The 27936-nt window shown below is 41.1% G+C and overlaps 1 protein-coding gene across 1 annotated transcript; it reads left to right on the forward strand.

Annotated features, from left to right (window-relative positions):
* The first annotated feature begins 4290 nt into the window (after nt 1–4290).
* Nucleotides 4291–27912, forward strand: CTSO (cathepsin O). Its single transcript, XM_007535059.3, has 8 exons — nt 4291–4513; nt 11724–11832; nt 13429–13568; nt 18339–18506; nt 18794–18915; nt 23179–23342; nt 24200–24292; nt 27579–27912. The coding sequence occupies exons 1-8, from the start codon at nt 4370–4372 to the stop codon at nt 27611–27613; spliced, it is 975 nt and encodes a 324-aa protein (XP_007535121.2). The 5' UTR covers nt 4291–4369; the 3' UTR covers nt 27614–27912.
* Nucleotides 27913–27936: the final 24 nt, after the last annotated feature.

A 27936-nucleotide genomic window follows, 5' to 3' on the forward strand; every position in this document is an offset into this window, starting at 1 on the left:
ATTTTATTTTTTGCCTCCAGGATTATCACTGGGGCTCTGTGTCTGCACCACCATGAATCCACTGCTCCTGGAGGCTATTTTTACCTTTTGTTGCCATTGTTGTTTATCACTATTGTTGTGATTATTATTGTTGTTGTTGGATAGGACAGAGAGAAATCCAGAGAGGAGGGAAAGATAGAGAGGGGGAGGGAAAGATAAGACACCTGCAGACCTGCTTCACTGCCTGTGAAGCGACCCTCCTGTAGGTGGGGAGCTGGGGGCTCGAAAAGGGATCTTTTAAAAAATATTTATTTATTTGCTCAACAATTTGTTTGGCTTTGTATGTTAACTCTCTTTTCAGTCACCAGGTTCCAGGTGTCATCAGGATGCCGGCCAGACTTCCCTGGATTGAAGACACCACCAATGTGTCCTGGAGCTCAGCTTCCCCAGAGACCCATCCTACTAGGGAAAGAGAGAGGCAGACTGGGAGTATGGACCGACCAGTCAATGCCCATGTTCAGCGAGGAAGCAATTACAGAAGCCAGACCTTCTACCTTCTGCAACCCTCAATGACCCTGGGTCCATGCTCCCAGAGGGATAGAGAATGGGAAAGCTATCGGGGGAGGGGGTGGGATATGGAGATTGGGCGGTGGGAATTGTGTGGAGTTGTACCCCTCCTACCCTATGGTTTTGTTAATTAATCCTTTCTTAAATAAAAAAAAATATTTATTTATTTATTTATTTATTCCCTTTTGTTGCCCTTGTTGTTTTATTGTTGTAGTTATTATTGTTGTTGTTATTGATGTTGTCGTTGTTGGATAGGACAGAGAGAAATGGAGAGAGGAGGGGAAGACAGAGAAGGGGAGAGAAAGAAAGACACCTACAGACCTGCTTCTCAGTCTGTAAAGTGACTCTCCTGTAGGTGAGGAGCCAGGGGCTCAAACACGGATCCTTACGCCGGTCCTTGATCTTTGTGCCATGTGCGTTTAACCTGCTGTACTACCACCTGACTCCCAGGTGCCTATCTTTCTTTCTCACTCTCTATTTCCCCATCCACTATCAATTTCTCTCTGTCCTATCAAATAAATGAGATTTAAAAGGGAAAAAAAATGGCCACCGGGATCTGTAGATTTGTAGTGCTGGTACCATGCCCCAGCTCTGGTGGGGAGAAAAGTGACTGCCTGTATTCAAGCGTTCTGACTCAGTGGGTTGTGGATAAACAAAAACTATATTCTCGAAACAAACATTCATACTAAAAAAACTTATCAAAAATCTTTACACATTATCACCTTGTCTCCTGGAAGGGGATGTTTCCCCTTTCCTCTTACCAGGAACTCATATCTGAAATGTTGCCAGACTGAGATGTTCACTGAATTGAATTTATTTTCTGTCATGTCTGGGGTTCCTTCTCCAGGACCCGGTTCACATGGCTTGAAATGAAAAAAAAAAAAAAAAAAGAAAGAAAGAAAAAGATAAATAAAAACATGGAACAAAGGCAAAAAGGATGGATTTTTATAAACTACACTGAGCAAGTGGCAATCACTGCAAAAGTAACAAAATGCATTACTATTACTACCATGCCAACACTACTACAACTTCCTCCTCCTTTAAAAATAAAAGATATTGCACCCCTGCATATTGGCCTGATTCGCATGCTTTTGATCTAGGTTAAAGTCCTTCTCCCCTTCACACTAGAGGAATCTTCCCTGCTGTGAGAGCCTCTGTATCTGAGTGGACAGTGTGCTGCTTTGTCACGTGTGTGACCCAGGTTCAAACACAGCCACCACTGGACTGAAGGAAGTTTCAGTGCTGTGGTCTCTTTCACACTCTCTTGGTGGCTCTATCTTTGTATATATAACAGCAGACAACAACAGCAACAAAAAATGTTAGCCTGGAGTGGTAACGTTCCAGAGACCACGAAATAATAAACTAAAATGGAGAGCTAGCTCAGAGCATGTGTTATGTGCCCGACCGCTTATAAAAAGTTGTACGTGGGGAGCCCGGTGGTGGCGCAGCGGGTTAAGTGCACACTGACAGGTGTCAGAATCTTGGTTTGAGCTGAGTCCCCCCCCCCACTCACCACCTGCTGGGGTTTCACTTCAAAGGTGGTGAAGCAGGTCTGCAGGTGTTTATCTTTCTCTTCCCCTCTCTGTCTTCCCCTCCTCTCTCGATTTCTCTCTGTCTTATCCAACAACAACAATAACAACAACAATGATATACAAAGGCAAGAAAAGGGAAAATAAAAATAATTAAGTTTCTTTAAAAAAAAAAGTTGTAAGTATACTGTAGTCTTGCAGTAGATTCCAGGACTCAGAAGGGTGGGCGTGGGGGTTCTGAAGGACCACTAAAAAGAGGCTGGGGTCCTAAGCCCTGTGGTGGAAGTGGATGATGATTTGGTGGAAGGTAAGATGTACTGACATCTATCTTGGGGAAAAAATGGAAATGTACCCTCAGGACAAGAATAGTCCTGTAAATCAACATTTCCTCAATCAAGTGAATCTGAAGTTGATCCTCCAAAGGGGAGTGAGATAACATACTCTCTATCTACCACCTAAATGAAGAAGATGGATCCTGAAATTGGTGCAACTCAGAATGCCTCTACTCATGACCACAGAATGCGAATTCGGACCTACAGGGATGCAGAAGTCACATATTCTCTTATGCTGATTATGGGCCCCAGATCAAATTGATGGGGTTTACAGTCTACAATATTTATGCATTTTTCTCATATTTGGGAGCTACTTTCTTCCCTGATCCAGCTTTCTAACCCTTTTTCCAGCCATGACACCATCTCCCCAGATAATAACCTGGGTCCAGATGTCAGGCTCAGACAAAAGCTAATAAAGTCATGGGCCCTTAGGAATATACCTAAAATAGACCTACTAGCTATTTCCAAAATGGAGACCTCAAATCTTCATCTGCACTATTCCAGCCTTTAGGTTCACAATTAGTCAACAATTTGTTTGACTTTATATGTTAACTCTTTTTCAGCCACCAGGTTCCAGATGCTAGCAGGATGCCAACCAGACTTCCCTGGACAGACAACCCCACCAATATGTCCTGGAGTCCCACCTTCCCAGAGCCCTGCCACACTGCCCCTGCGGCTACAGACAGACTATGACCCACATAGTCAATGACTGCCACCTCTCCAGATTCAAAGGAGGTCTCGAAACTTTACATCAGGCTCAACCTGACGCTGTTGACTGGCTACGGAAGAAGGGCAAACGCTAGAAGAAGAAGAAGAGAGAGAGAAACAGGCTGAGAGTATGGATCGGCCTGTCAACGCCCATGTTCAGCAGGGAAGCAATCACAGAAGCCAGACCTTCCACCTTCTGCATCCCACAGTGACCCTGGGTGCATACTACCAGAGGGATAAAGAATAGGAAAACTATCTGCAAGGGGATGGGATACGGAGTTCAGGTGGTGGGAATTGTACCCCTCTTATCTTATGGTCTTGTCAATGTTTCCATTTTATAACTAACTAACTAACTAAATATCTTTAAAAAATATTCCTTTTTAGACATTTCACCCCAGAACTAAGACAAAGATGTTGTCTCTACATACCTGTACAGTTAGAGAAACCGCCTCCTGTAGTTTTTTTTTCCCCACTTTATTTTTATTTGACAAGACAGAGAGAAATTGAGAGGGAAGGAGAGGTAGAAAGGGAGGGTGAAAGATAGACACCTGCAGAACTGCTTCACTGCATCCTCCCTGAAGGTGAGGAACTGGGGCTTGAACCAGGATCCTTGAGCATGGTGCTATGTGCACTGAACAGAAGGTGCCACTACTGCCCACCCCTTGGAGTTTTGAAATGGCCTCAGTACACTAAATCAAGAGAGTGGGTTTCCTTTTCATGACTGTAGATTTTTGTTTCAAGTGTATATATAAACTGCCTTTGGGTAAATTTACAGATTTTATTTCAAATCTGAGCCCTAAATTTAAGGGTCAGTCAGCAGAGGGAAGGAAAACTGTAAATCAAGTTAATGTCAATGATAGCCTTGATCGATCTCATTTGGAAGTAAAAAAAAGAAGGAAATAAACGTCTTAATTCTGGATGTGCCAGGCACACACTAGCTTGGATTTTCAAGTTCCCTGATGAAGAGTGAGTCTTGGGTTTTCTCTAATAGCTGGAGATGAAATTAGAAAGCTCTGGCCTTCCTGTGCCGACAGCTTCTCCCCAAACCCAGAGAAAGAGTTCACAGTTCTCAACTCACCACATCACCCAGATGCTCTCTGACTCCTGTCTGTGCATCTGGGTGACCATGATTGGGTGTCCCCAATCCTTGCACCCTCTCGGCAGCTCCCGCCCCCCAGACCCCAGCAGGGGGAGGAGCCGCCGAATCGAAAGAGAAAACCGCGGAAGACCTGTGGCTCGAACCTCCGGGCGGGCATGGAGCCCCGAGCTTTGCTGCGCCTCTGGCTGCTGTGCTGCTGCGGATGCGGCTGCTGCGGCGACAATGACAACACGGGTCCCGGAGCCGCCTTCATCCCCAGCGGGCCGCGGAGCCGCGAGCGACAGACGGCCGCCTTCCGGGTACCGAGCGCGCCTCCCTGTCTGTTTCCTTCTCTCTCTCTCCTTGCACCGGGTCTGCTCGAGAGCTACCACTTCTGGGGGTCCTCTGGCCGGCCGATCTGTTGTGCCCGAGGGTTCTAAGTCTTGTTTGGGAGAACAAACTTCCTGTGGCATGCATCAGGGGGCCATGCTCTCTTTGCCAACTTTGATTTTCCAGCAAGGATGTGTTGGGGTGGGTCTATATAGTACACACGAAGTGATCAGGAGGTACGGCCAAAGGATTCGTGGCTGGGGAAAAGAAAAAAAAAAGTTCATCCTGTTTCATTTGGCGCTTTCTAAGTTTTTACTAGCTTCCAAACTGTTCCACTGCACATTTACTGCAACACAGAATTAGATCGAAGAGACCTGTCAAATTTTTTCCGAAAGGGGGCGCTGGTAAAATCCTTCTGTGATTTTTTTTTTTTTTTAGATTATTTTATTTTATTTTACTTTTAAAATATTCTTGATGTATTTGCTTTGGAGAGAGACAGAAATTGAAACTGAAGGAGGAGGAGAGAGACAGCGGGAGAGGGAGAGACAGAGACAGAGAGAGAGGGAGAAGTTGCAGTACTTCCCTCTGCAGATGGGGACCACTTGAATACCAGTCCTGGTGCACTGTAATGTTTGAGCTCAACCAGGTGCGCCACCTCTGGGCCCCAAACATATTTATGTATTTTATTTATTTATTTATTCATTCATTTATTTAATCACTTTGCCTTCAGGGGCTCTGTGCCTGTACTAATGAATCCACTGCTCCCGGTGGCCATCTCCTTTTTTTTTTCTTTCCCATTATTGTTGGTGTTGTTGTTGCTATTGTTGGATAGGACAGAGAGAAATCGAGAGAGGAGGGGAAGACAGACAGGGGGAGAGAAAGGTACCTGCAAACCTGCTCACCGCTTTGTGAATCGGCCCCACTGCAGGTGGGGAGCTGGGGGCTCGAACTAGGATTCTTGAGTGGGCCCTTGGGCTTCACACTCTGTGCGCTTAACTCGGTGCCCTACCGCCCGACCCCCGCATATTTATTTTTTATGGAGTCTGCATTAAGTAGGTTCAGAAATTACTGTACCCTCCCTCTCATTTTAAACTTCTACTTCCAAGTGTATGGAAGCCAAGACTCACTATAACTGGAGAGCTTTATCTCTGTAAAATAAAGTCAACCTTCTCACTACATTACCCCAGGGTGAGAACCAAACTCTTCCTTGGCTTCTTACGGGATGTCTCACAGGTTGCCCGATAGAAAAAATAGTATCCTTCTCTTTGCTCTTTCACTCCTTCAGAAACTTCCAGTGTTTGGGAAGCCAGCTACTGAATTTAACTGACTGTTCTTTCACCTAGGGAGGCACTGCTGTCGACTGATCTACGTTTCTTATTTTACTTGAAGCAGTGGCTGTTCTTACCTGGGTGAGGGTCACAGACCCAAAATTGATGTAGTAAAAGTCTACGTGCTCACTGCAGAATAACGCTAGTATGTCAATGCACATCCGGTTCTGCATACAGTTCCAGCAGGGCCACCTCAGAAATCCTTGCCATAGTGATACCTGTGACTTTATTTATTCCTTTATGCTTTCATCCATTTATTTATTGTAGCACTGAGGCCTTCTTTCTTGATGAGCAGTCTCGCTGCTCTTGGGTCGACTTTTTCACTCTTATTTTCAGATAGAGAGAGAGAGAGAGAGAGAGAGACACTACCTCTACTCTGTGGAGCTTCCAGGGCTGCTAAGGTTTTCCCATGTGGAACCCAGGTCCTTATGAATGGTAAAGCGCACACACTTATCCGAGGAGTTAGATCCTGGTCCTCCAATATGTTTTGCTTTGTTTTTACAAAATAGTGTATAGTTCTTGACAGGTGCACCAGGTGAGACCCGGGTTCAACCTCCCACCACTTGCTCTCCTCCCCTCCATGGTCCCTCCTGCTGGCACTGCAGGTGTCCTTCCTTCTCACACTCTCTTTCCCACCTCCACCTCTCAACTTCTGTTTCTATTAAAAAAGAAAGAAAACAAAAATGGGTGAGGAGAAAGAAAGAAAGAAAGAAAGGCTGACCAGAGTGGTAGACACTGAGCCCTAGCAGTGACCCTGGCAGTAATTCAAAAAGACGTGTATAGATATATAGTTTAGGACTTTTGTTTATGTATGATATCAGAGTACTGTACATGAACGATTTTCATATGCTTCCTCTCGTTGACTCTTTGGAAGCTAGATTTTCTCCTGCAAATGGACTTTATTTGAAAATATTCTGGGAGTCTGGCGGTAGCGCAGTGGGTACCCATAAGCGCAGGTGGCGCAAAGCGCAAGGACCGGCATAAGGATCCCGGTTCGAGTCCCTGTCTCCCCACCTGCAGGGGAGTCGCTTCACAAGCGGTGAAGCAGGTGTGCAGGTGTCTATCTTTCTCTCCTTCTCTCTGTCTTGCCCTCCTCTCTCCATTTCTCTCTGTCCTATCCAGCAACAACAGTAATAACTACAACAAGGGCAACAGAAGGGAATAAATAAATATTTTTAAAACAATAAAACAGAAAATAAGCCATATTTAAAAATTTAACATTTATTGTATTGTACTGATTTTGGCATGGTTGTGTGTATTTAGTCCTGTATAATTATATCACATGTGAAGGTTGTTGTATCAATGTATGTCACTAAGTCAAATACAGAAAAGTTTCATCACTGGAATGAACTCTTTTGGAAACCTCAGATACGGATTAAGAACCATGGGAAGTGTTCTTTTTGTTGTTGCCAGGGCTTCAGGCTTTATCACACTGGGTTAACTTTTTTTTTTTTTTCCTTTGTGTTTCCCTTCCCTTTTTTAAATGTTTTTTTTCTTTTTTTGGTTATTTTTTTCTTTATTGGAGGATTAATGGTTTACAGTCAACAGTGAAATATAATAGTCTGTACATACATAACATTTCCACATAATAATACAACCCCCACTAGGTCTTCCTCTGCCATCATGTTCCAGGACCTGAACCCTCCCCCGCACCCCAGATTCTTTTACTTTGGGGCAGTACACCAACTTCAGATTTCCACAGATTTCTTTCTGTGGAAATTCTGGTCCGTTATTATTGAGGGAGGTCACATGAATGATAAGAATACTTAATGTTTTGCTTTTTGTTTTTTTATCCAAGAAAGAAGACATCAAACATTTTTGGTTAACTAAAAGTAGCTGGTTTCTAACAAAATTAGTTCACTGATAAAGCAGAAAGTCTGATCATGACATTAAAGCAAGCTAGTGAAGTTTTGGTAAATTTCCTTATCTGTGCTTGAGAAGATGTAAGGACCAGAGAGAAGATACTTGAATTCAGTATGCAGCCAATCCATTATCTGAAGTTTTCTTCTAGCAACTCACAGAAGTGGCAGCACAGTCTCAGGCTGTGGACTTCTTCAGATCTTGCCTGTCTTCCCAAGATTCTGCACAACATGACACCCACTGTTCTGTTGACTTCAGCGTTCTCTGGGAGCCAGCCAGAGCGAAGCCAGACCTTGTCCAGCTTCCTCTCTTTAGTGCTGGGCCAGGCAGCACAATCCTGTGGTGACCCTGGTTTTGTCAACAGCCACATTGTGGACACATTGGAATGGAGAGTTATTTGTTGTGGGGTCTGTCCTATGCACTGCAGTGTGATTAGCTGTGTCCTTGGCCTGCTACTACACAGAGCCTCTTCCTAACACCCTAGAGTGGCAAGCAAATGATGTCTCCAGACATTGTCACAATTCCTTGTGATGACAGAGAAGGGAGAGGGAAGTGCACCCTCAGGTGGCAAACATAACACTTACAGTTCCTGAAATCTTGAGAAAAGCTCAAGGCAGTACTCATTATATACACATATTTTACTTTTGTTGTTGTTGTTGTTCATTTCTGTATTTACTGCTACTATTAGAAATGAAACCACTTGCAAGGAGAATATATATATATATATATATATATATATTTGATTTATCCTACACCAAATTTCAGGAAATCAGCAAATGTGAGCTGGTAAGTCTAACAGATGTGAGAGTATGGAACAAAAAGTAATCTTGTTCGAGCCCCCGGCTCCCCCACCTGTAGGCGGTGAAGCAGGTTCTGCAGGTGTCTATCTTTCTCTCCCCCTCTCTGCCTTCCCCTCCTCTCTCCATTTCTCTCTGCCCTATCCAACATCGACAACATCAATAACAACAATAAAAATAACTACAACAACAATAAAAAACAACAAGGGCAACAAAAGGGAAAATAAATAAATATTAAAAAATTTTAAAAAGAAATCTTACAAACTGCTTTTTGTTTCTCTAGCAATTTCAGTTTACAACCTTAAAAATATTTATTTAATCTTACTTATTTATTGGATGGAGACAGAGAAATTGAGAGGGGAAGGGAAGAAAGGGAAAGAGACAGAGACACCTGTAGCCCTGCTTCACCACTCATGAAGCCTTCCCCCTGCAGGTGAGAACCAAGGGCTTGAACCTGGGACCTTGCTCACTATAATGTGTGCACTTAACCAGGTGTGCCACTGCCTGACCACCTGGTTTACAACTTCATCTCATGATGTGTGGGCTTCATAAAGAACAAGTTCTCCATATTGATAAGTGATAAATCATTATTTGTAGGAGAAAACATCAAAAATCTCACCTCAGCTAAAAATAGATGAGCCATAATAAAGTATATATATCTTCTGAAGACTTATTACTAGCTGAATAGCAAACTCCTCCACCAGATGCTGGCTGTGTGATCCTAGGCAAAGTGGTTATCTGTATCTCAGTGCGTTCAGCTGTGAAGTAGAATGCTTTGAACAATGAACTCAGAGTGGGTTAACTTGGTTCATATGAAGCACCTAGACAAAATATTTGCATCCAATTTAACAGTCATTTCAATCCTGCAAAGTTTGTGCAGTCAGTTAACTGAGAACTTATGTTTTAAAGCCTCAAGCTGTTTGCTCTATAATAAAATAATTGACTGACTTCTTTAGAAACCGTTGAGTGCATGCAAGAGCATGAATTGTTTGATTTCCTCTTCTCCTATTATCTCTTTTTCTAGAACGGAGTTATGACCTAGCAAATGGCTGAGAAAATACCCAGCACCTCCCTCCATTCCTGATAAAAAACTAATTCTTAGAACTTTTTGAAGATGACTATTTCCTCTTCAGGTTGCCCTAGACAAAGCAGCTTATCAGTCTTGTTTTCCAGTAGTTGGAAAATTAAAGTACTTAAGATGACTGGGATAGAGAGGGAAGCTTTCCCATTCTCTAGAAAAAATGTTGAAGAAATCTGAAACTCTAATCTCTTCGATAGAATGATTCAGGTCTCCTATAAATAAATCATCTATGAGGCCAGGGAGTGTTGCACCTAGTTGAGTGCAGATGGGACCATGCAAAATGTCCCATATTCAAGCCCCTGGCACTCCCACCTGCACGACGAAAGCATCACAAGCAGTGAAGCAGTGCTGCAAGTGTCTCTTGGTCTCTCTCTCTCTCTCTCTCTCTCTCTCTCTCTCATCTCTTCCCTCTCAATTTCTCTGTGTCCTATCACTTTAAAATAACAAATAAAGTGGTCCAGGAAGTGGTGCAATGGATATTAGCATTGGACTCTTGAGCACAAAGTCTTGAGTTCAATCCTTGGCAGCACATGTACCGGAGTGATGTCTGATTCTTCTCTCTCTCTCTTTCTCTCTCCTCTCCTCCTATCTTCCTCATTTATAAATAAATATTTTAAAAATGACCAATAAAAATTAAAATAATAAGCTATCTTTCATTATGATCAAAATGACACAGTTCTTCTTGCTTTGAGCAGGTATGATCAACCCTATTGGTTTGGGTTTGTTAGGAACTGCAGAAAGTTAATGAAATATCCTAAAGAGGAAGAGAGAGAAGGAAAGTAAAACAATATACAAAAGAGAGACTACTGAGGACATGCCTTCATTCTACTGACAGGTTTCTGAGACAGACATACAATAAACACATAAAGGTTTAAGCAAATATATCAGAGCTTGGGTTGGAAACTTAACCACATAGCGATCGCCTGAAGTTTTTATTTATTCCACACAGTTGGTGTTAGAAAATCGAAGCCCATTCGTGTGAAAGACAAGCCTAGGATAAATGACCATAAAACTCAGTGTTCAGACTTCTGTCAATAATGGTCATACATATTTATCTCCTGATGGACACACGAATCTATCTTTTTGGAATATTTCCAGCCCTAAGTGAGATAGAGATACCTTTAAGGCTCTAATAAAGTCAGACTCACTTATTCACTATGTAGTCATAGTTTATTTTTCATGCTTCATTACTTTTTGGATGAAAAGACACAAATAAAAAAGAAGTAGATAGCATAATGGCCAAGTCTCCAACATCCTAGGTTCAATACCCTATACCACAACAAGCCAGAGTTGATCAACACTCTAGTAAAACAAACAATAACAACAACAGCAAAAATACTTTCCAACTTTGTAACTGCTTAATCACAGAAGTGCCTATTGATGGCAGATTTCCACTAGTGTTAGTGTTTAGTTCCAATTTATTTTTCTCACTGTGCTCCAGAAGCATACATTTAATATTCTCTTTTTTAGTTTTTTTAAATCTTTATTACTTTTTAAATTTTTATTTATTCAGTTATTTATTTATTTATTTATTTATTGGAGAGGGAAATTGAGAGGGCGAGGGGAGTTAGAAAGGAAGAGACACCTGCAGCCCTACTTCACCATTCATAAAGTTTCCCCCCTGCAGGTGGGGACCAGGGGCTTGAACCCGGGTCCTTATGCACTGTAATGTGAGTACTTAACCAGGTGTACTACCACCTGGCCCCTTTAAAATCTTTATTTATTGGATAGAGATAGCCAGAGATTGAGAGGGGTGGGGGAGATAGAAAGGGAGAGACAGAGAGAGACACCTGCAGTCTACTTCACCACTCATGAAGTTCTCCCCCTGCTGGTGGGGACCAGGGGCTCAAAGCTGGGTCCTTGCACACTGTAATGTGTGTGCTTAACCAAGCATTTAATATTCCCAGTATGCATGAAGAGGAACTAAATATTAACAAAGCAAACTTTACCAGTTTAAAATATATACCCAAGATCAGATAGTAGTTCTTACACAAAACTTTTGTAAATTTGATGTCATTACACTAACTTTCATGGTGATCTGTAGAAAGTATCTCTAAAATAGCTCCAAATTAGTCGCAAAAAATTTGGGGAGGGTACTTAAAACGGGTAATGTAAATATTTTTTTTTCTTTTAGGAAAGTCTTAAAAGGCATCACTACCTGAATTCTCTATTTCCTGGTGAAAACTACACAGCTGTCTATGGAGTAAATCAATTTTCTTACTTGCTTCCTGAAGAGTTTAAAGGTATGTTGTGACAACCCCTCAGCTGATTAGTTTTCTGGTTTTAACATGTATTCGTGGCTTTTAAGAAATCATTCAATTGCATTAAAGATTTTCTGTGGAAAAGCAGATGTCAGTAGTAGCCAAAATTGTATGCCTATTACACGCCAAGCCATTTGCCAAATACTGACAGAACAATAAATTAATGACTCTTCTTGTTGCTGTTTAAGAACTAACTAGTAGGGGAGCAGGTGGTAACATACCTGGTTCAGTGCACACAATACCATGTACAAGGACCTGGCTCAAATCTTGGGTCCTTACCTACTAGGAGGAAGCTTCATGAGCAGTGAAACAGTACTACAGGAGTCTCTGTCTTCCTCTTTTTCTATTCTTCTCTCAATTTTTATTGATTTATTTACATATTTATTTATTTATTCCCTTTTGTTGCCCTTGTTGTTTTATTATTGTAGTCATTGCCAGATACAACAGAGAGAAATGGAGAGAAGAGGGGAAGACAGAGAGGGGGAGAGAAAGATAGACACCTGCAGACCTGCTTCACCGCCTATGAAGTGACCCCCTGCAGGTGGGGAGCCAGGGGCTCGAACCAGGATCCTTAAGCTGGTCCTTGCGCTTTGCGACATGTGCGCTTAACCAGCTGTGCTACCGCCTGACTCCTTCCCCCTCTCAATTTTTTTTCGATCCTATCAAAATAAAGAAATAATTTAAAAAAGGACTAACTACTATAATTATACATATTTTTAATGTAACTACAAGAGACCACATGTCTCATCTCTTCAGCAGTTATCCATTGTGTTTCATTTCCCATTTCTTTTCCTTTTATGTGATAAGATAGAAAGAAATTGAATGGGAGAGGGGAGACAGAGAGGAAGAGAGAGACACCGGCAGACCTGCTTCACCACTTGTGAAGCTTGTCCCCTGCAGGTGAGAACTGGGAACTTGAACCCAGATCCTTGCTCACTGTAATGTGTGCTCTGAGCTGGTTGCTCCATCGCCTAGCCCTGTGATTTTTTTTTTTTAAAGACACCCATGGTTCCCTGAACTATAATAAAACAAAGGATATCAATTATACTCCTTTCCATTCGTAGTCTGGCACTATAAAACAAACCATATTGTGTAATAGCTCTTGCCCTATTGCAGGAATTCTTATCTATTGTTGCTCTCAGCTGAGTGCATTTCATGCTCTAAAAGACACAAAGGGAAAAAAATCACAAAAGGCAGGTTCTACCAGAAAGTTGCCATTTCTTTTTTCTATTATTAAGTGTAACGGTTTAACATATATATGTGTGTGTATGTATATATTTAATGTTTTATTTATTTATTTGTTATTGGATAGAGACAGAGAAAAATTGAGAGTGTGGGGGGAGAAAGAAAGAGAGACAGAGAGACACCTGCAGCACTGCTTCACCATTCATGAAGTTTTCCCTTTGCCAGTGGGGTCCGCGGGCTTGAACCCGGGTCCTTGTGCACTGTAATGTTTGCCCTTAGCCAGGTGTGCCACCACCTGACCCCTAAATTTGCCATTTCTGTAGTAATGTTTCCCCCATAAGAGTCTCCAGGGGCCCTTCCCATAATATAATATCATTTCATATTTCTATTCAGCTATTTATTTAAGAAGCAAACCTTCCAAGTATCCCAGATATCCAGTAGAAGCACCAAAGCCCACCTCCTCTGTGCCTTTGCCAGTAAAATTTGACTGGAGGGACAAGCATGTTGTCACACAAGTAAGAAACCAACACATGGTAAGTTCTAGATCTTTTGTCTTTTTAAATCAACTTAATTTGGGAAGGAAGCCACCATTTAAAGTCAAGTTTAATCTAACTTGCCAGAGTACTATCATTTCTCTGGGAGAAAAAAAAAAATCACACTTGTCACACAAAAATGACCAGGCAAGGAGGGGCTGGGCAGTAGTGCAGTGGGGTAAGCGCACATGGTGTAAAGCACATGGACCATCGCAAGGTTCCTGGTTCAAGCCCCTGGCACCCCACCTGCATGGGAGTTGCTTCACAATCGGTGAAGCAGGTCTGCAGGTAGACACCTGCAGACCTTTCTCTCCCCCTCTCTGTCTTCCCCTCCTCTGTCCATTTCTTTCTGTCCTATCCAACAACAATAGCAATGAAAACAATAACATAAATACAACATCAAGGGCAACAAAAATGGGGGAAAATGGTCTCCAGTAGCAGTGGATTTGTGTTGCAGGCACCGAGCCCTAGCAATAATCCTGGAGGGAAAAAAAAAAGACCATGCAAGGAGAATACCCAGTGAAATGAGACAGCTTCTCATCTGAAGGTGACCCTGCCGGGGTGTGTTCTGTCACCAATTACAGTTACCACCTGCACTCTGAACTCCTACTTTTATATAATTATTATTGGATAGAGGAAGAGAAAAATTGAGATGAGAGGGAGAGATAGGGAAGAGAGACAGAGACACCTGCAACCCTGCTTCACCACTCCTGAAGCTTTCCCCCTGCAGGTGGGGTCCAGGGACTTAAACCTGGGACCTTGCTAACTGTAATATATGCACTTAATTGGGAGTGGGGGGGGTAGCGCAGCAGGTTAAGCACACGTGGCACAAAGTGCAAGGACCAGTGTAAGGATCCCGGTTTGAGTCCCCGGCTCCCCACCTGCAGGGGAGTCGCTTCACTGGCGGTGAAGCAGGTCTGTAGGTGTCTATCTTTGTTTCCCCCTCTGTCTTCCCTCCTCTCTCCATTTCTCTGTCCTATCCAACAACGACGACATCGATAATAACTACAACAATAAAACAATAAGGACAACAAAAGGGAGTAAATAAATATCTATATAAATATATATATATTTAACCAGATGTACCACAGCCTGGCTGACCACCAACAAGCTGATGCTTCCCTGTAGCTGGATCACAGATACCAAGTCTTGTGTGAAAGAGCAGATGGAGAGGTAGAGAAGGCCAAGTTAAGGACCACAACTGAATAGTTTACAAGGAGGACCATATTGGCAAGCACCATGAAGGCAAATACATGTCCACGTAAATATTTGGGGGAACCAAAAAAAATTAAAAGGGCTTATGAGAGAAATGCAACTAAGACCCAGCATTCATAAACATTAAAATAAAATAATTAAAATGACCATAGTGGTAAAAATGACCCAATATACCTGCACTGGAACATAAGTAAGTCATCCAATTTCCTCTTACCTAGCAAGTCTTTTGAAGCCAATTTCTCAGTCATCTGCTAGTTAGGATGATTTTTATTTTATTTTAGCTCTGCTCAGTTATGCTTTATGGTGATGTAGGGGATGGGACCTAAGATTTGGTAACATCAGTCATTTAAGTCTTTTTGCATAAATATGCTATATCCCCTGCCCAAGATGACTCTTTGTTATTTTTTTCCTTTTTTACTTATTCCCTTCCTTCCTTCCTGCCTTCCTTCCTTCCTTTCTTATTGCCATCAGAGTTATCAGTGGGGCTTAGAGCACTGAGAATCCGCCACTCACAAATGGCCATTTTTTTTTCCTTTTTCTCTTGTTAATTGATAGATAGGGCAGATAAAAAATGAAGAGGGAAGAAGATAGAGAGGGAGAGAAAGAGAGACACCTACAGTCTTTCTGACCTGCTTAACCTACAAGTGGGAAGTGGGGGAAATTTGAATATGCCACAGATACTGGAGCTCCGAATATGTATAAACAAGACCATGTGAACTCAAAGTTGCTCACCTCTCCCAAGTCAAGAATTGCCCTTTCTCCCTCCCTCTGTCCTTTTTTTCTCCTTTCTTCCTGCCTTCTATCCGTGCTTCCTTCTTTCCTGTTTCTTTTTCTAACTGTAGTACAGATCTTGTGAGTAATTCTGTCCTACTCAGTTTTCAAATCCTATGCTCTTCGCTGCCTTCCCATGAGTTTTCCTTCCTTGTGCATAATTTCTGATTCCACTTTTTCTGTCTTCTCTCTTTCTTCCAGCCTTTTAATTCTTTTTTTCATTCTAGTTTTTATTTTTTATTTTTTTAAGAAGATTTTTTAATATATTTTTAAATTATTTTATTTATTTATTCCCTTTTGTTGCCCTTGTTGTTTTGTTGTTGTAGTTATTATTGATGTCGTTGGATAGGACAGAGAGAAATGGAGAGAGGAGGGGAAGACAGAGAGGGGGAGAGAAAGACAGACACCTGCAGACCTGCTTCACCGCCTGTGAAGGGACCTGCCTGCAGGTGGGGAGCCGGCTCAAACCGGGATCCTGACGTCGGTCCTTGAGCTTAGCGCCACCTGCGCTTAACCCGCTGCGCTACAGCACGACTCCCTCTAGTTTTTATTTTTTCCAGTGAGAGCAAGTTTATGGGCCCAGGATTTGGAAGATTGTCAGCTAGCGTCTGAATGAGGAATGACTAATATGGATTGTTCTCATTAGGCTCGCTCATGTGCAACTGTAATATGCACCTGCTGACAGCTTAATAGCCTACAAAGTAATTAATTCTCTCAGCCTCCATCTCTGAGGTGGAGATGATGGATGGTGAAAAAGCAGAGTGTCATGAGAGAACCCAGAGGGACTGAAGAGCAGGGTGGGAGTTGGTACACTTCACGGAAACAGAAGCCATATGCCCAAAAAGATGACTCATCTTAAAAAAAAAAAAAAAGCATCAGTTCATTTGAGTACTTTCTTAATCTCTAAAATTCTTTTTTATCTTGCACTGTTTGAGTTTTAACAGTACTTCTACAAGCTTAACAATACAAATCAATTTAGATGCTCAAAAAAAGAATTAGGTATGTCCTTTCTCTTCCTTCTTCTTCTTACTGTCCTTCCTTCCTTCTGAATTTGAACTTTTTTTTTTTTTTTTTTTGGTTTTTGACCAGACACTGCTTTCAGCTCTGGCTTATGGTGGTGCTGGGGATTGAATTTGGGAGCTCAGAAGCTCAGATATGAAAGTCATTTGCATAACCATTATGCTATCTTCCTAGCTCTGGCATTTTTAATTTTTAGCCTCAAGGTTCTCTTATTTTTTTTTTAATTTGACAACTTGTACTATTTAATGTTGTTAATGTAAACATTGACAGTTAATATTCAGAATTATTTTTAAATGAAATCAGGAGGCTGGAAAGAGAGTGGCCAGCTGGGCTGGAAGACACACAGGAATAGCACATAGGAATTTCATGGCAGACATCCTGGGTTTGATCCCCTCCACCACATGCCAAAACTAAATAGTTTTGCTTTTAAAAAAAGAAAAGAGTGACTAATGCATCACATTATTAGCCAAAGAGTGGAAGCAGCCTAAATACCCATCCTCAGATGACTGGCTACAGAAATTATGGGATATATATCCCATGGAATACTGGTCCGCAATTAAAAAAAGGTGGTAGTGTGTTCTTTGGTACAAGAGGGATGAAACTAGGGGTGACTGTTTAGCAAAATAAGTAAAGAGATGAAAGACCAGATAGGTGGCTTCACTCATATGTGGAATCTAGAGATTTGACTTACATGAACTTGTCCAAATCAAACAAAAATTCAAAAAAAAAAAAGAGAGAGAGAGAAGCATGCAAATTTTGCAAACTGTTTCTAAGACCTGTGAGAACTCTAGTGGTTATCTTTGGGAGGTGGGGGTTGGAGATACAGAACATTGGTTGTGGGTGTAGTGTGGAACTATACATTGTAATCTCATAATCTTACAACAAACTAGTAATAACAAATAAAAATGAGAAAAAAAGTGAATAAGAATTTTTAAGTCAGAGGGGGGTCAGGCGGTGGCACACTGGGTTAAGTGCACACAGTACTAAAGCCAAGGACTCCCACAAGGATTCAGATTCAAGTCCCAGGCAACCTCCCTGCAGGGTGCCGCTTCCAGGTCTGCAGTTTTCCCCCCTCCCGTCCTCCTCCTTCCCCCACCTTGCCCCATCTCAATTTCTTTCTGTCCTAGCCGGATAAAAAAATGGTCTCCAGGAGCAGTGGCTTTCTTAGTGCCGGCACCGAGTCCTAGCAATTACCCTAGAGGCAGAAAAAAAAAAAGAATTTGCCGGAGTTGGGCGGTAGCGCAGCGGTTTAAATGCAGGTGGCACAAAGTGCAAGTATCAGTGTAAGGATCCCGGTTCAAGCCCTCGGCTCTCCACCTGCAGGGGGGTCGCGTCACAGGCGGTGAAGCAGGTCTGCAGGTGTCTGTCTGTCTTTCTCTCCTCCTCTCTCCATTCTCTCTGGCCTATCCTACAAAACAATAGTAATAACAATAACAACAACAAAAGGGAATAAATAAAATAAGAAGTAGAAAAAAAGAATTTGTAAGTCAGAAAAGTACAATGCCAAATGCACTTCTCACCACCACCACCACCCCACCACCCCCCCACACACACACACAAGGAAGGATCCTAGCTTTCTTCTCCAGAGCTTCTTTTGGGGGTTGTCATTCTTATCTGGGAAGTAAACAGTGTCTTATCCACCCTCTTTCCTGTTGTTTTGTTTCCGAATATACTCTGCTGTTATAATAACTGATTGCTTTGGCTTGAAAGCAACGTTGGGAGCACTTCTGGATACTACAGGTTATTCTGTTTTTATGTTTCAAGTGTGGAGGGTGCTGGGCCTTCAGTGTGGTGGGTGCAGTGGAATCCGCATATGCAAGAAAGGGGCAGCCTTTGGAAGAGCTGAGTGTCCAGCAGGTCATTGACTGTTCATACAATAATTACGGCTGTAATGGTGGCACCCCTAGCAGCGCCTTCACCTGGCTAAATAAGGTAACTGCTTTCTCAAGTCTTTTTACCTTGAATTTCTTCTTCCTCTTGTGTGCAGAATTCAGTCATTTTTCCTTTCTTATGCTAAATAAATAACATTGGCAAGCCTGAAAATTTAACTAAATATTTGGAGAATGGGTTTTTCTTTTCTTTTTCTTTTATTATTTTTTTTTCATCAGGGCCCTCATGCATGTATGACTCCACCACTCCCAGGCTGACTTGATTTTTTTAAACAACTGCATGATAGAGAATATTTGGGTGATTTTTTTTTTATTTTTAAAATTTTTTAGACACAAGTAAAACTGGTGAAAGACTCAGAATACCCATTTAAAGTTCAAAATGGCTTGTGCCGTTACTTTTCTGATTCACATCCTGGATATTCAATCAAAGACTATTCTGCATTTGATTTCAGGTCAGTGCCTTGTGTTATCCTTCTGCATTCCTGATGCATGGTGGACAGACTGTTTGGACTCAGTAACTTAAGTGAAGGCAGTATTGCATACATATAATTGTTTCAAAACCTCCATTTTACCCAAGACCAATGATTCATCTCCATAAGGTGCTATGAATTTGATCTTAAGTATAATCTGCTTACTTTGTATCATTATAATCAAAATAAAAAACATCAACTAGCACAGTTAAATTTGGTTGGAGCTATAATTTCTATTTATTTCCTTCCCCTCATCAGTTTTTGGTCTTGTAATTATACTTAGTTATTTCCATCGTATGTTTGAATCAGTCAGCTTACTCCCCTCCCCCTTTATTGGGGTGGGGGATATTAATAGTTGACAAAACAGTCCTTGACACATAAGTACAACCTCTCCCCTCTTCATAATAAGTGACTGCAAGATAGTTAATCCCCACCGTCACATCTCAAGAGCCCAGAGCCCCCTCCATCACATCTTATTCCCTCCTTCCCCAGAGTCCTTTGCTTTGACACAATGCTCCATAACCAATCCAACTTCACATTATCTTTTCTTGGACTATCCTTACTGTTTTTAGGTTCTGCTGATTTATCCTCTTTCTGGCTTATCTCACTCAACAAGATGCCTTGAAGTTCTGTCCAAGATACGACAAAGGAGATGACATCCTTGTATATATTCTTTCATAATAAGCAGTACTCATAAAATTTAATGTCACCTATGTTCCTTGTATTAGCTATGAGAAAAGCATAAAATGAAGTTTTACTACAGAAGCAAGGTGGAAATGTTCACTATTGTAGATAGATCACCTGGCACACGTGAGGGGAGTGCAGAAACAGATAAGGACAGCTCAGGGAGAGAACTTGTGCCAACTTGAAGGACAAAATGACTTGGGGCAGATTTAGGGGAGGAAGTCATTACAAACATTAAAAAAAAAAAGACAGGAAGACACCATATCAGTTTAAGATCACTGTGGTCATTTGATGATAATGGCAGAGGGGTGGCTCAATATATTCTTGGCTTCATTAAGAAAGAAATAGAGGGGGCTTGGGCGGTAGCGCACGTGGCACAAAGCGCAAGGACCGGTGTAAGGACTCCAGTTCGAGCCCCCGGCTCCCTTCCTCTGCAGGGGAGTCTCTACAAAGGCTGTGAAGCAGGTCTGCAGGTGTCTGTCTTTGTCTTCCCTTCCTCTCTCCAGTTCTCTCTGTCTCATCCAAAAATAAAAAAAAAAAGTAAACTCACTGGAACTAAAAGAAAACTGACAAAGTCACCTAGAATTCTGAGAAGAAAATCTCTATCCTCAAATTGTGCAGTCTTATAAAAATAAAGTCTTAAAAGAAAAAAAGACATATATATATATAATTTGGACACAATTACAAGCAGCCCTATAACTTATAGATAGTAAATATGAAAGGATTTCTTGATCCAGATGGTGCCTACCCATGGGACTGAAAGGAAATCAACGGTGAAATTGGGTCCTTGCACAAAATGGAATCCCTCCAAATAAGCCTAAGTATGTTAGAGGACTGGTAAATTGTCAACACATCCACAAGGGCTCTTGGGATGACCCTGGGCACCACACACCAGAGTCTCAATTCTGCACATGGCAGGCTACACACAGAATCCATAATTGAATGTGCAGGGTCACTGAGTGCATTGGTCAGCATCTCCTTGGAGGATGAGTGTAACACGCTTTCTAAAATGAAAACAGCATGTCTTCCACAAGCTCCCAGTTCCTTGAGTATATGGGAAGGGTGTTCACAAGAAGGAACAAGGTTTTCCGAATGTCACTGAGAGATTCATACTACACCTCTCACCATGAGTAATTGAGAAGTTTGTAAGAAAGGAAGAATCAGTCATTCATTGGTGTATCTTAAATACCGAAAGAAGAGGAGAGAGCAAGAAAAGGAGAGGGAGAGAAGAGAAGAAAGTGTGAGCAAGAGAGAAAACAAAGGTCACTGTTTGGGGGCTGAAACAAGATTCATTCAACGCTTGGATTAAGAAGGAAAAGGCCCTGCAGCCTAGGAAGAGGCACAGACTATAGTGCTCTGGACATGGAAGTGTAAAGCCATAATTTCTATTTCCCTCATCCAATTGTGTCATCATGGTACTCTGGCTCTCTCTTTCCTCTATCTTTATCATTACTAAATAACTTTTTTCTTTTTTTTAATTTCTTTATTGCCCCCAATAAATTAATGTTTTACATTCAAACTACTCAGCTATTAAAAACAGTGACTTCACCATTTTCAGCAGATCTTGGATGGACCTTGAAAATACTATTGTATTTGCTGTCGGATTTAAAACATTAATTCCCCAATAAAGAAATTTTAAAAAATGTTTACATTCGACAGTAAATACAATAGCTTGTACAATCATAACATTTCCCAGTTTTCCATATAACAATACAACCCCCACTAGGTCCTCTGTTATCTTTTTTGGACCTATACTCTCCCCCCAACACACACCACAGAGTCTTTTACTTTGGTGCAATACTTGTGTTTACACTTCTGATCGTGTTTTTCAACTTCTGCCTGAGAGTGAGATCATCCCATATTCATCCTTCTCTTTCTGACTTTTCACTTAACATGAATTTTTCAAGGTTCATCCAAGATAGGCTGAAAACGGTGAAGTCGCTGTTTTTTACAGCTGAGTAGTATTCCATTGTGTATATAGACCACAACTTGCTCAGCCACTCATCTGTTGTTGGACACCTGGTTGCTTCCAGGTTTTGCCTATTACAAATTGTACTGCTAATAACATGTGTACACAGATCTTTTTGGATGGGTGTGTTGGGTTCCTTAGGATATATCCCCAGGAGAGGAATTACTGGATCATAGGGTAGTCCATTTCTAGCCTTCTGAGAGTTCTCTAGACTGCTCTCCAATGTAAATTGGGTTGGACCAATTTACATTCCCACCAGCAGTGCAGAAGATTTTATTTTATTTGTGTGTGTATGGAGCTGGAGACTTCATGTGTGTACAGCTTTCCCACTCCTGGGTGCTTTTTCATTCAAAGAGGCAGGGTGGGGGGAGCCATAGCATTTGAATTGCCCCCAATGCACTAGCACCTCCAGTGTGGTGTTGGGACTTGATTCTGGGACATGTGTGCTACAAAACCTGAGATAAACAAGTGAGCTATTTCTCTGATTAATAAGTATCAGTGACTACTATAGTATCAAAAAGTAGAAATTCCTGCTTATACATTTCTAGCAGCAAATCTTCACATGATTAGATGTTAAGAATGAATGTAGAGTTTCTTCTGTACGTGTCCCTTTTACATAATCAGCTTTTATCTGGGACTCAATTACCCTCGGGTTTAGAAACTAGACTCTGACCGGGTATAATGAGAGATTGTTTACTCTTTCAAGCCAATATTCCACCCATGGCTTGCTGCAGTAATAAGTCACCAAATGCTATCTTAATGGCCTGAGATACTAATAAACTTGGTTTCAGCATCTTTCTTCCACCAAGCTAACCTTTAAAAATGTAAATAGTGGTTTACTACATACTTTTAAGATCAGTGATGGGTGGGTAAATATTGTGTATCATGAGACTTTATCAGTCAATATCCAGGGCAGTCACCTTGTCTTTTGCAAACTTCACAGTATTTTCCTGGACATCTTAGCAATCTTCTATCACCAAATTTATGTACACTACTGTCATTGCTGTATTTGGTATTCACTAACATAAACTGATCAATCTCTTAATCCTTCATTGGTGTGATAGAAATCTCTCATGTATCCATTTTTCCTATTTTCCTTATGAAAAGAATCTCAGTGGTCTAATCTGGTTACTTTGTAGGCCTGTCTGCTATGAAACTCGTGTTTCTGTATCTCCTGAAGCTATTTTAGCATTACGACTGGGTTATCACCAGTGAGATTCATGTAGATGTGTGGATTGAACACATTACCTACAGGGGCTTTGACTTTTTTTTAACAAGGATGTAACATTCATCTTTTCTACTTCCAGATGTGTCAAGTATTTGGATGCCACTCCAGTAGCCATCTTGGCTCATTAACTGACCTTAGCAATGGTGACTTTCCATAGTAAAATAATAATGAAAAAAGAGCTTAGCTTTTTCTTGGAAGCTGTGGAGTAGTTCTGGGATACCACCCCAGATTCTTCTTAGTTTCCACTGAGTTGATCTTTTGTAGCTGCAACAAAACCATTTGGGGATCAAACAATAGATTATTTTTTTAATAAAAAATATCTTTAAATTGAGTAATCTTAACCTAATATGACCTCTTTTGGTAGTGGCCAAGAAGATGAAATGGCAAAAGCACTCCTTAACTTTGGCCCTTTGGTAGTGGTAGTTGATGCAATGAGCTGGCAAGATTACCTGGGAGGCATCATACAGCATCATTGTTCTAGTGGAGAAGCAAACCACGCAGTTCTCATAACAGGATTTGATAAAACAGGTATGGCTAATAAAAGTAATTGATTTCAGGGGCCAGGCAGTAGTGCAGCTGGTTAAGCAAAGCGGTAAAAATCATGGTTCGAGCCCCTGGCTCCCCACATGCAAGGGAGTCACTCCATAAGCGATGAAGCAGGTCTGCAGGTGTCTGTCTTTCTCTCCCCTTCTCGGTCTTCCCCTCCTCTCTCAATTTCTCTCTGTCCTATCCAACAACAATGACAGCAGCAACAACAGCAACAACAATAATACAATAACGATTAGCAAAAGGAAAAAAATGGCCTCCAGGAGCAGTGGATTCGTAGTGCAGGCACCGAGCCCCAGCAATAACCCTGGAGGCAAAATAAATAAATAAAATAAATAAAAAATAAAATAAAATAAAAGTAATTGATTGCATCAGAACTTAAGCTCTGACAACATGTGCCCACCACTTAGAAAACTGAAAGTTGGTCTCTCTATGTCTAAGCCTTCATAGATCTTTAGAGCTTTTCAGTAAACTTCCAGATATAAGTACCCTATTATAATTAATTTTGGCTGCGACCTTGCTAAAATGATGGTAGTTCTTGATTTAAATAATGTGATCTTTCCCATCTGAAGTATTTAGAATAATTATTGAGAAAATAGAGTTCCTTATTTCATCATACACAACTAGAGTTTTATTCCTTTTCTTAATTCCCTAGAAATGTGTACGTGTTTTCAAACAGTTCCAATCTACTTGCTAGCTTCTGGTGGCACTGCACTGCCCTGCAGTTTTAATCTTTCTCTTAGAGTTACTAGACTCATAAAGAGCTAAGCTTTAAATAGACATACTTTCACAACAAGTCAGATTTTGTTCAGGGTTTGTTACCATCTTACCTTTTGTAGGAAGTACTCCATATTGGATTGTGCGGAACTCCTGGGGCAGCTCCTGGGGAGTGGATGGCTATGCCCATGTGAAGATGGGAGGCAATATTTGTGGTGAGTTATCAATTTATACTTGAAGCTCCAAGCCAGATGTCAGAGAAAATACTCTCAATGTGCTACAATTATGAATTGGTCCAGTACATAGATGCCCCAATATACTTGTCACTTGTACAGTCATAATGTTCATGTTTAACCAGATGACAGAACAAAATACTATTTTAAAGGAAGTCACAGGGATGGGTGATGTTGCACGCACGCGGTAGAGGGTACACATCACTGAAAGGATCTGGGTTCAAGTCCTGTTCCCACTTGCAGGAGGGAAGCGTCACAAGTGGTGAGACAGTGCTGCCAGTGTTTCTTTCTCTCTCCCTCTTTATCGCCCCCCTTTCTCTCAATTTATCTCTGACTCTATCCTAAATAAATAAATATTTAAAAAAACAATAAAGGGAGGCATGTCCTTCAAAGGAAGAGGAAGTATAGTAGAAACACAGATAATGAGGTAAATATTGGAGGATTAAACCATTATTTCCGAAGTTAAGTACTTCAGAAAGTTAGTAAATTCTCAGCCTAAGAGGCTAAATGTCACCAAAAGTATCTTTTACTTAAAGTTCATTTTAAAATTATATGAATTACACCCAACTTGGGCATTGTAATGCTGCTCAAGGGTTAGCAAGAATCACTGTATCAAAATACACAAAAGTCTGAACACTAAATATGTTTCTGATTCATTATGCTCCTTGTCACCCACACAATTCTAGACATCTCTGGAATTAAGAAGCTCAAAACACCAATGTTTTTTTGTTTGTATGTTTTGCCTCCAGGGTTATCGCTGGAGCTCAGTGCCAGCACTACAAACTCACTCACTGCTCCTGGGGGCTATTTTTCCCTTTTGTTGCCCTTGTTGTTTATTGTTGTTGTTGTTATTGCTGTCATTGTTGTTGGATAGGACAAAGAGAAATCGAGAGAGGAGGGGCAGACAGAGAGGGGGAGAGAAAGATAAACACTTGCAGACCTGCTTCACTGCTTGTGAAGTGACCCCCCTGTAGGTGCAAACTGGGGGCTGAACTGGAATCCTTACATCGGTCCTTCCTCTGTTTGTATGTTTTTTATGAAAAGCAATGTTTTTAATGAACCACAAACCAGTTTACAAGAGCTAGTTTAACTTCTTTTCTCTCTTGCTTCAAATATTTTTGAAAATATTTTATTTATGCATTGTTAATTGGATAGAGACAGAAACTGAGTGGGAAGGAGGAGATTGAGAAGGCAAGAAAGAAGCACCCATAGCCATGCTTCACTGCTCATGAAGTTTTCCCATTGCATGTGAGGACTGGGGCTTTGAACCCAGCCCCTTGCACATTGTAACATGAGGGCTTAACTCCACCCACACTTTTTTTTTTTGGGGGGGGGATTCAACTTTGACTTAGGACTCAAGACTTTTCCAGTTAGACAGAGAGGAGCAGAGATAGAGAGACAGAAGGAGAGAAGGAAAGACACCACAGCACTGGAAGTTCTCCCAGTGCCCTGGGACTGTTGAACTTGAACCTGGGTCAAATATATGGTAAAGCAGGCAACTTCCCAGGTGAGTGATTTTATCTTCCCTTGTTTGGTATGTTTAACTGCACTCGGAATCTGGAATATGTATATTCTAAAAGAGTTGATCCATGGGCTGGAGAGGTCGCATTAATGGTTGCAAAAGGCTTTCATGCCTAAGGCTCTGAGGTCCCCAGTTCAATCCCCAGCACCACCATAAACCAGAGATGAGCAGTGCTCTGGTCTCTCTGATCTTTCTCTCTGTATCACTCACTCATTAGAAAATGAACAATATATATATTTAAAAGTTGATCCAAAGAAAATCAGCATATTTTTCTTCATCATATTGTACCCCAACTATAATGTGCATGTCATTTAATTTGTTATTACAGTCACTGTAAACAAATATACAAATTTTTAAAAATTGTAAAATAGGGTGAGGGAGATAGTATAATGGCATAATGATTATGCAAATAGAACTGAGCAATGCTCTGGTAAAAATAAAATAAAATCTTTCAAATCATAGAACTGATAAAAGAGAATTATGTAAAACCTGCAGGATTATAATTTTGTCCAGTCTGCTATCTAGTTGTTCAATTGTTTCGAAAGTAGAATCCATGACAGTCTATAAATGCCATATGCTAGTACATTAAGAAAATGATTGTCTGGATGTGAGGGCCATCTGGCTGCGACATCTGTCACGTCATTGATCACCAGGGTTGATTCAGCTGATCTGGCTGGCTAGGCGTATGTCCCCACTTCCTCCCTCACCGTTCCATGTGCGTCCCTCCCAAAGCTGAGTGCTCTTGGTCCAAGAGGAAGGCCTTCCCCTAATAGAGACAGACCGGTCTTCAGTGAGGGTATAAGAGTAGCTGTGCTCCCCTGCTAGAACCTCCAAACAAGCTCTCAAGAAAATGATTTTCAAGCATATTTTATTAAAGACAGTGATCTTTATAGAATTCTTTTACCACATAATTCCTTTGCAAATCATTAGGATCCCACTTGCTGATATCATTGGGGGCTTTTAAAGTGTTAGAGCTTATTGAAGACAAAACTGCCGTTATCAAATCTTTCCTGTCAACCCTGAATTTTCTCCATTAAAATGCTGGTACAGAGGTTGGGTGATGTCGCATCTGGTTGAGCACATGTTACTTACTATAACAAGTATCCAGGCTCCAGCCCTGGACCCCACCTACAGGGGAAGCTTCATGAACAGTGAGACAGTGCTGCAGGTATCTCTCTTTCTTCCTGTCTGTCTCCTCTCCTCAGTTTATGTCTTCTCAAATTAAAAAATAATAAATAATTTAAAAATATGTAATTCAGATATTGGTTCACTATTCCTCGATTATTAATCTGCATTCCTGGCACTATCCCCCAGCTCCCCACTTTCAACTACTAACATGAGTTGGAATAATTTTTTTTTTCTGAACTTGTTTCTTAATTTAAGTCTCCCATGGCCCACTTAGTTAATAATTATACAGGGTCCATCCAGATACTTCCTGAAAACTAGTATTTCCTGAAATTTATATACCTGGTGACATTCACGTTACTCTTACAAACACTGGTATAAGGCAATAGCAACATGCCAAGGACATAGCTAATTACATTGAAGCCAAATCTTCAAATGACTTTTTTTTGTGCAGTGATATTGATTGACATCTGTGTTTTCATACAAGCAAGCAGTGCACACCTGTGTTAACAACAAGTTTCCTATTATTAACTCCTTCTGAACCCAAATAAAGTTCTTGTTTCTATATAAAAAGTATTTAAGGATGAAACAAATAGGTATTGTAATTTCTCTTTTTATTAGGTATCGCAGATTCAGTTTCTGCTGTATTTGTGTGAGATATCGATCGTATCAAGAGATAACTGCAACCCACAAAAGGTCCTTGGGCTTAGAGTATTTAAGCTGGGTTGTAGAAAATTCTCTCACAGAGAGATTTACAACCTATTCAAGTCAGTAGGAAGTACATCAGCACCATAGTGTGGGAGAAAATCTTCAGAACACTTCCTTTGCAAGATCAAGATCCACCAGAAGACATTGTCATTGCCTTCAATTTCATATTATCTGGTGCTGTTTTATAATTGCTTTTGTTTGCTATGTGTTTAATGACATTCTTCTAATAAAATTAAAGCAGTAATAATGTGTGTGCCCCCCTCCTTATGAT

The sequence above is a fragment of the Erinaceus europaeus genome, chromosome 19, assembly GCF_950295315.1.
Source record: "Erinaceus europaeus chromosome 19, mEriEur2.1, whole genome shotgun sequence".
NCBI classification, from domain to species: Eukaryota; Metazoa; Chordata; class Mammalia; order Eulipotyphla; family Erinaceidae; genus Erinaceus; species Erinaceus europaeus.

Bases quoted from the DNA above. Each gene is read 5' to 3' on its own strand.
- CTSO (XM_007535059.3), top strand. From the start codon at position 4,370: ATGGAGCCCCGAGCTTTGCTGCGCCTCTGGCTGCTGTGCTGCTGCGGA. The intron at 18,507-18,793 runs GTAACTGCTTTC...AAAATTTTTTAG, and splicing joins CCTTCACCTGGCTAAATAAG to ACACAAGTAAAACTGGTGAA. The intron at 23,343-24,199 runs GTATGGCTAATA...TACCTTTTGTAG, and splicing joins AACAGGATTTGATAAAACAG to GAAGTACTCCATATTGGATT.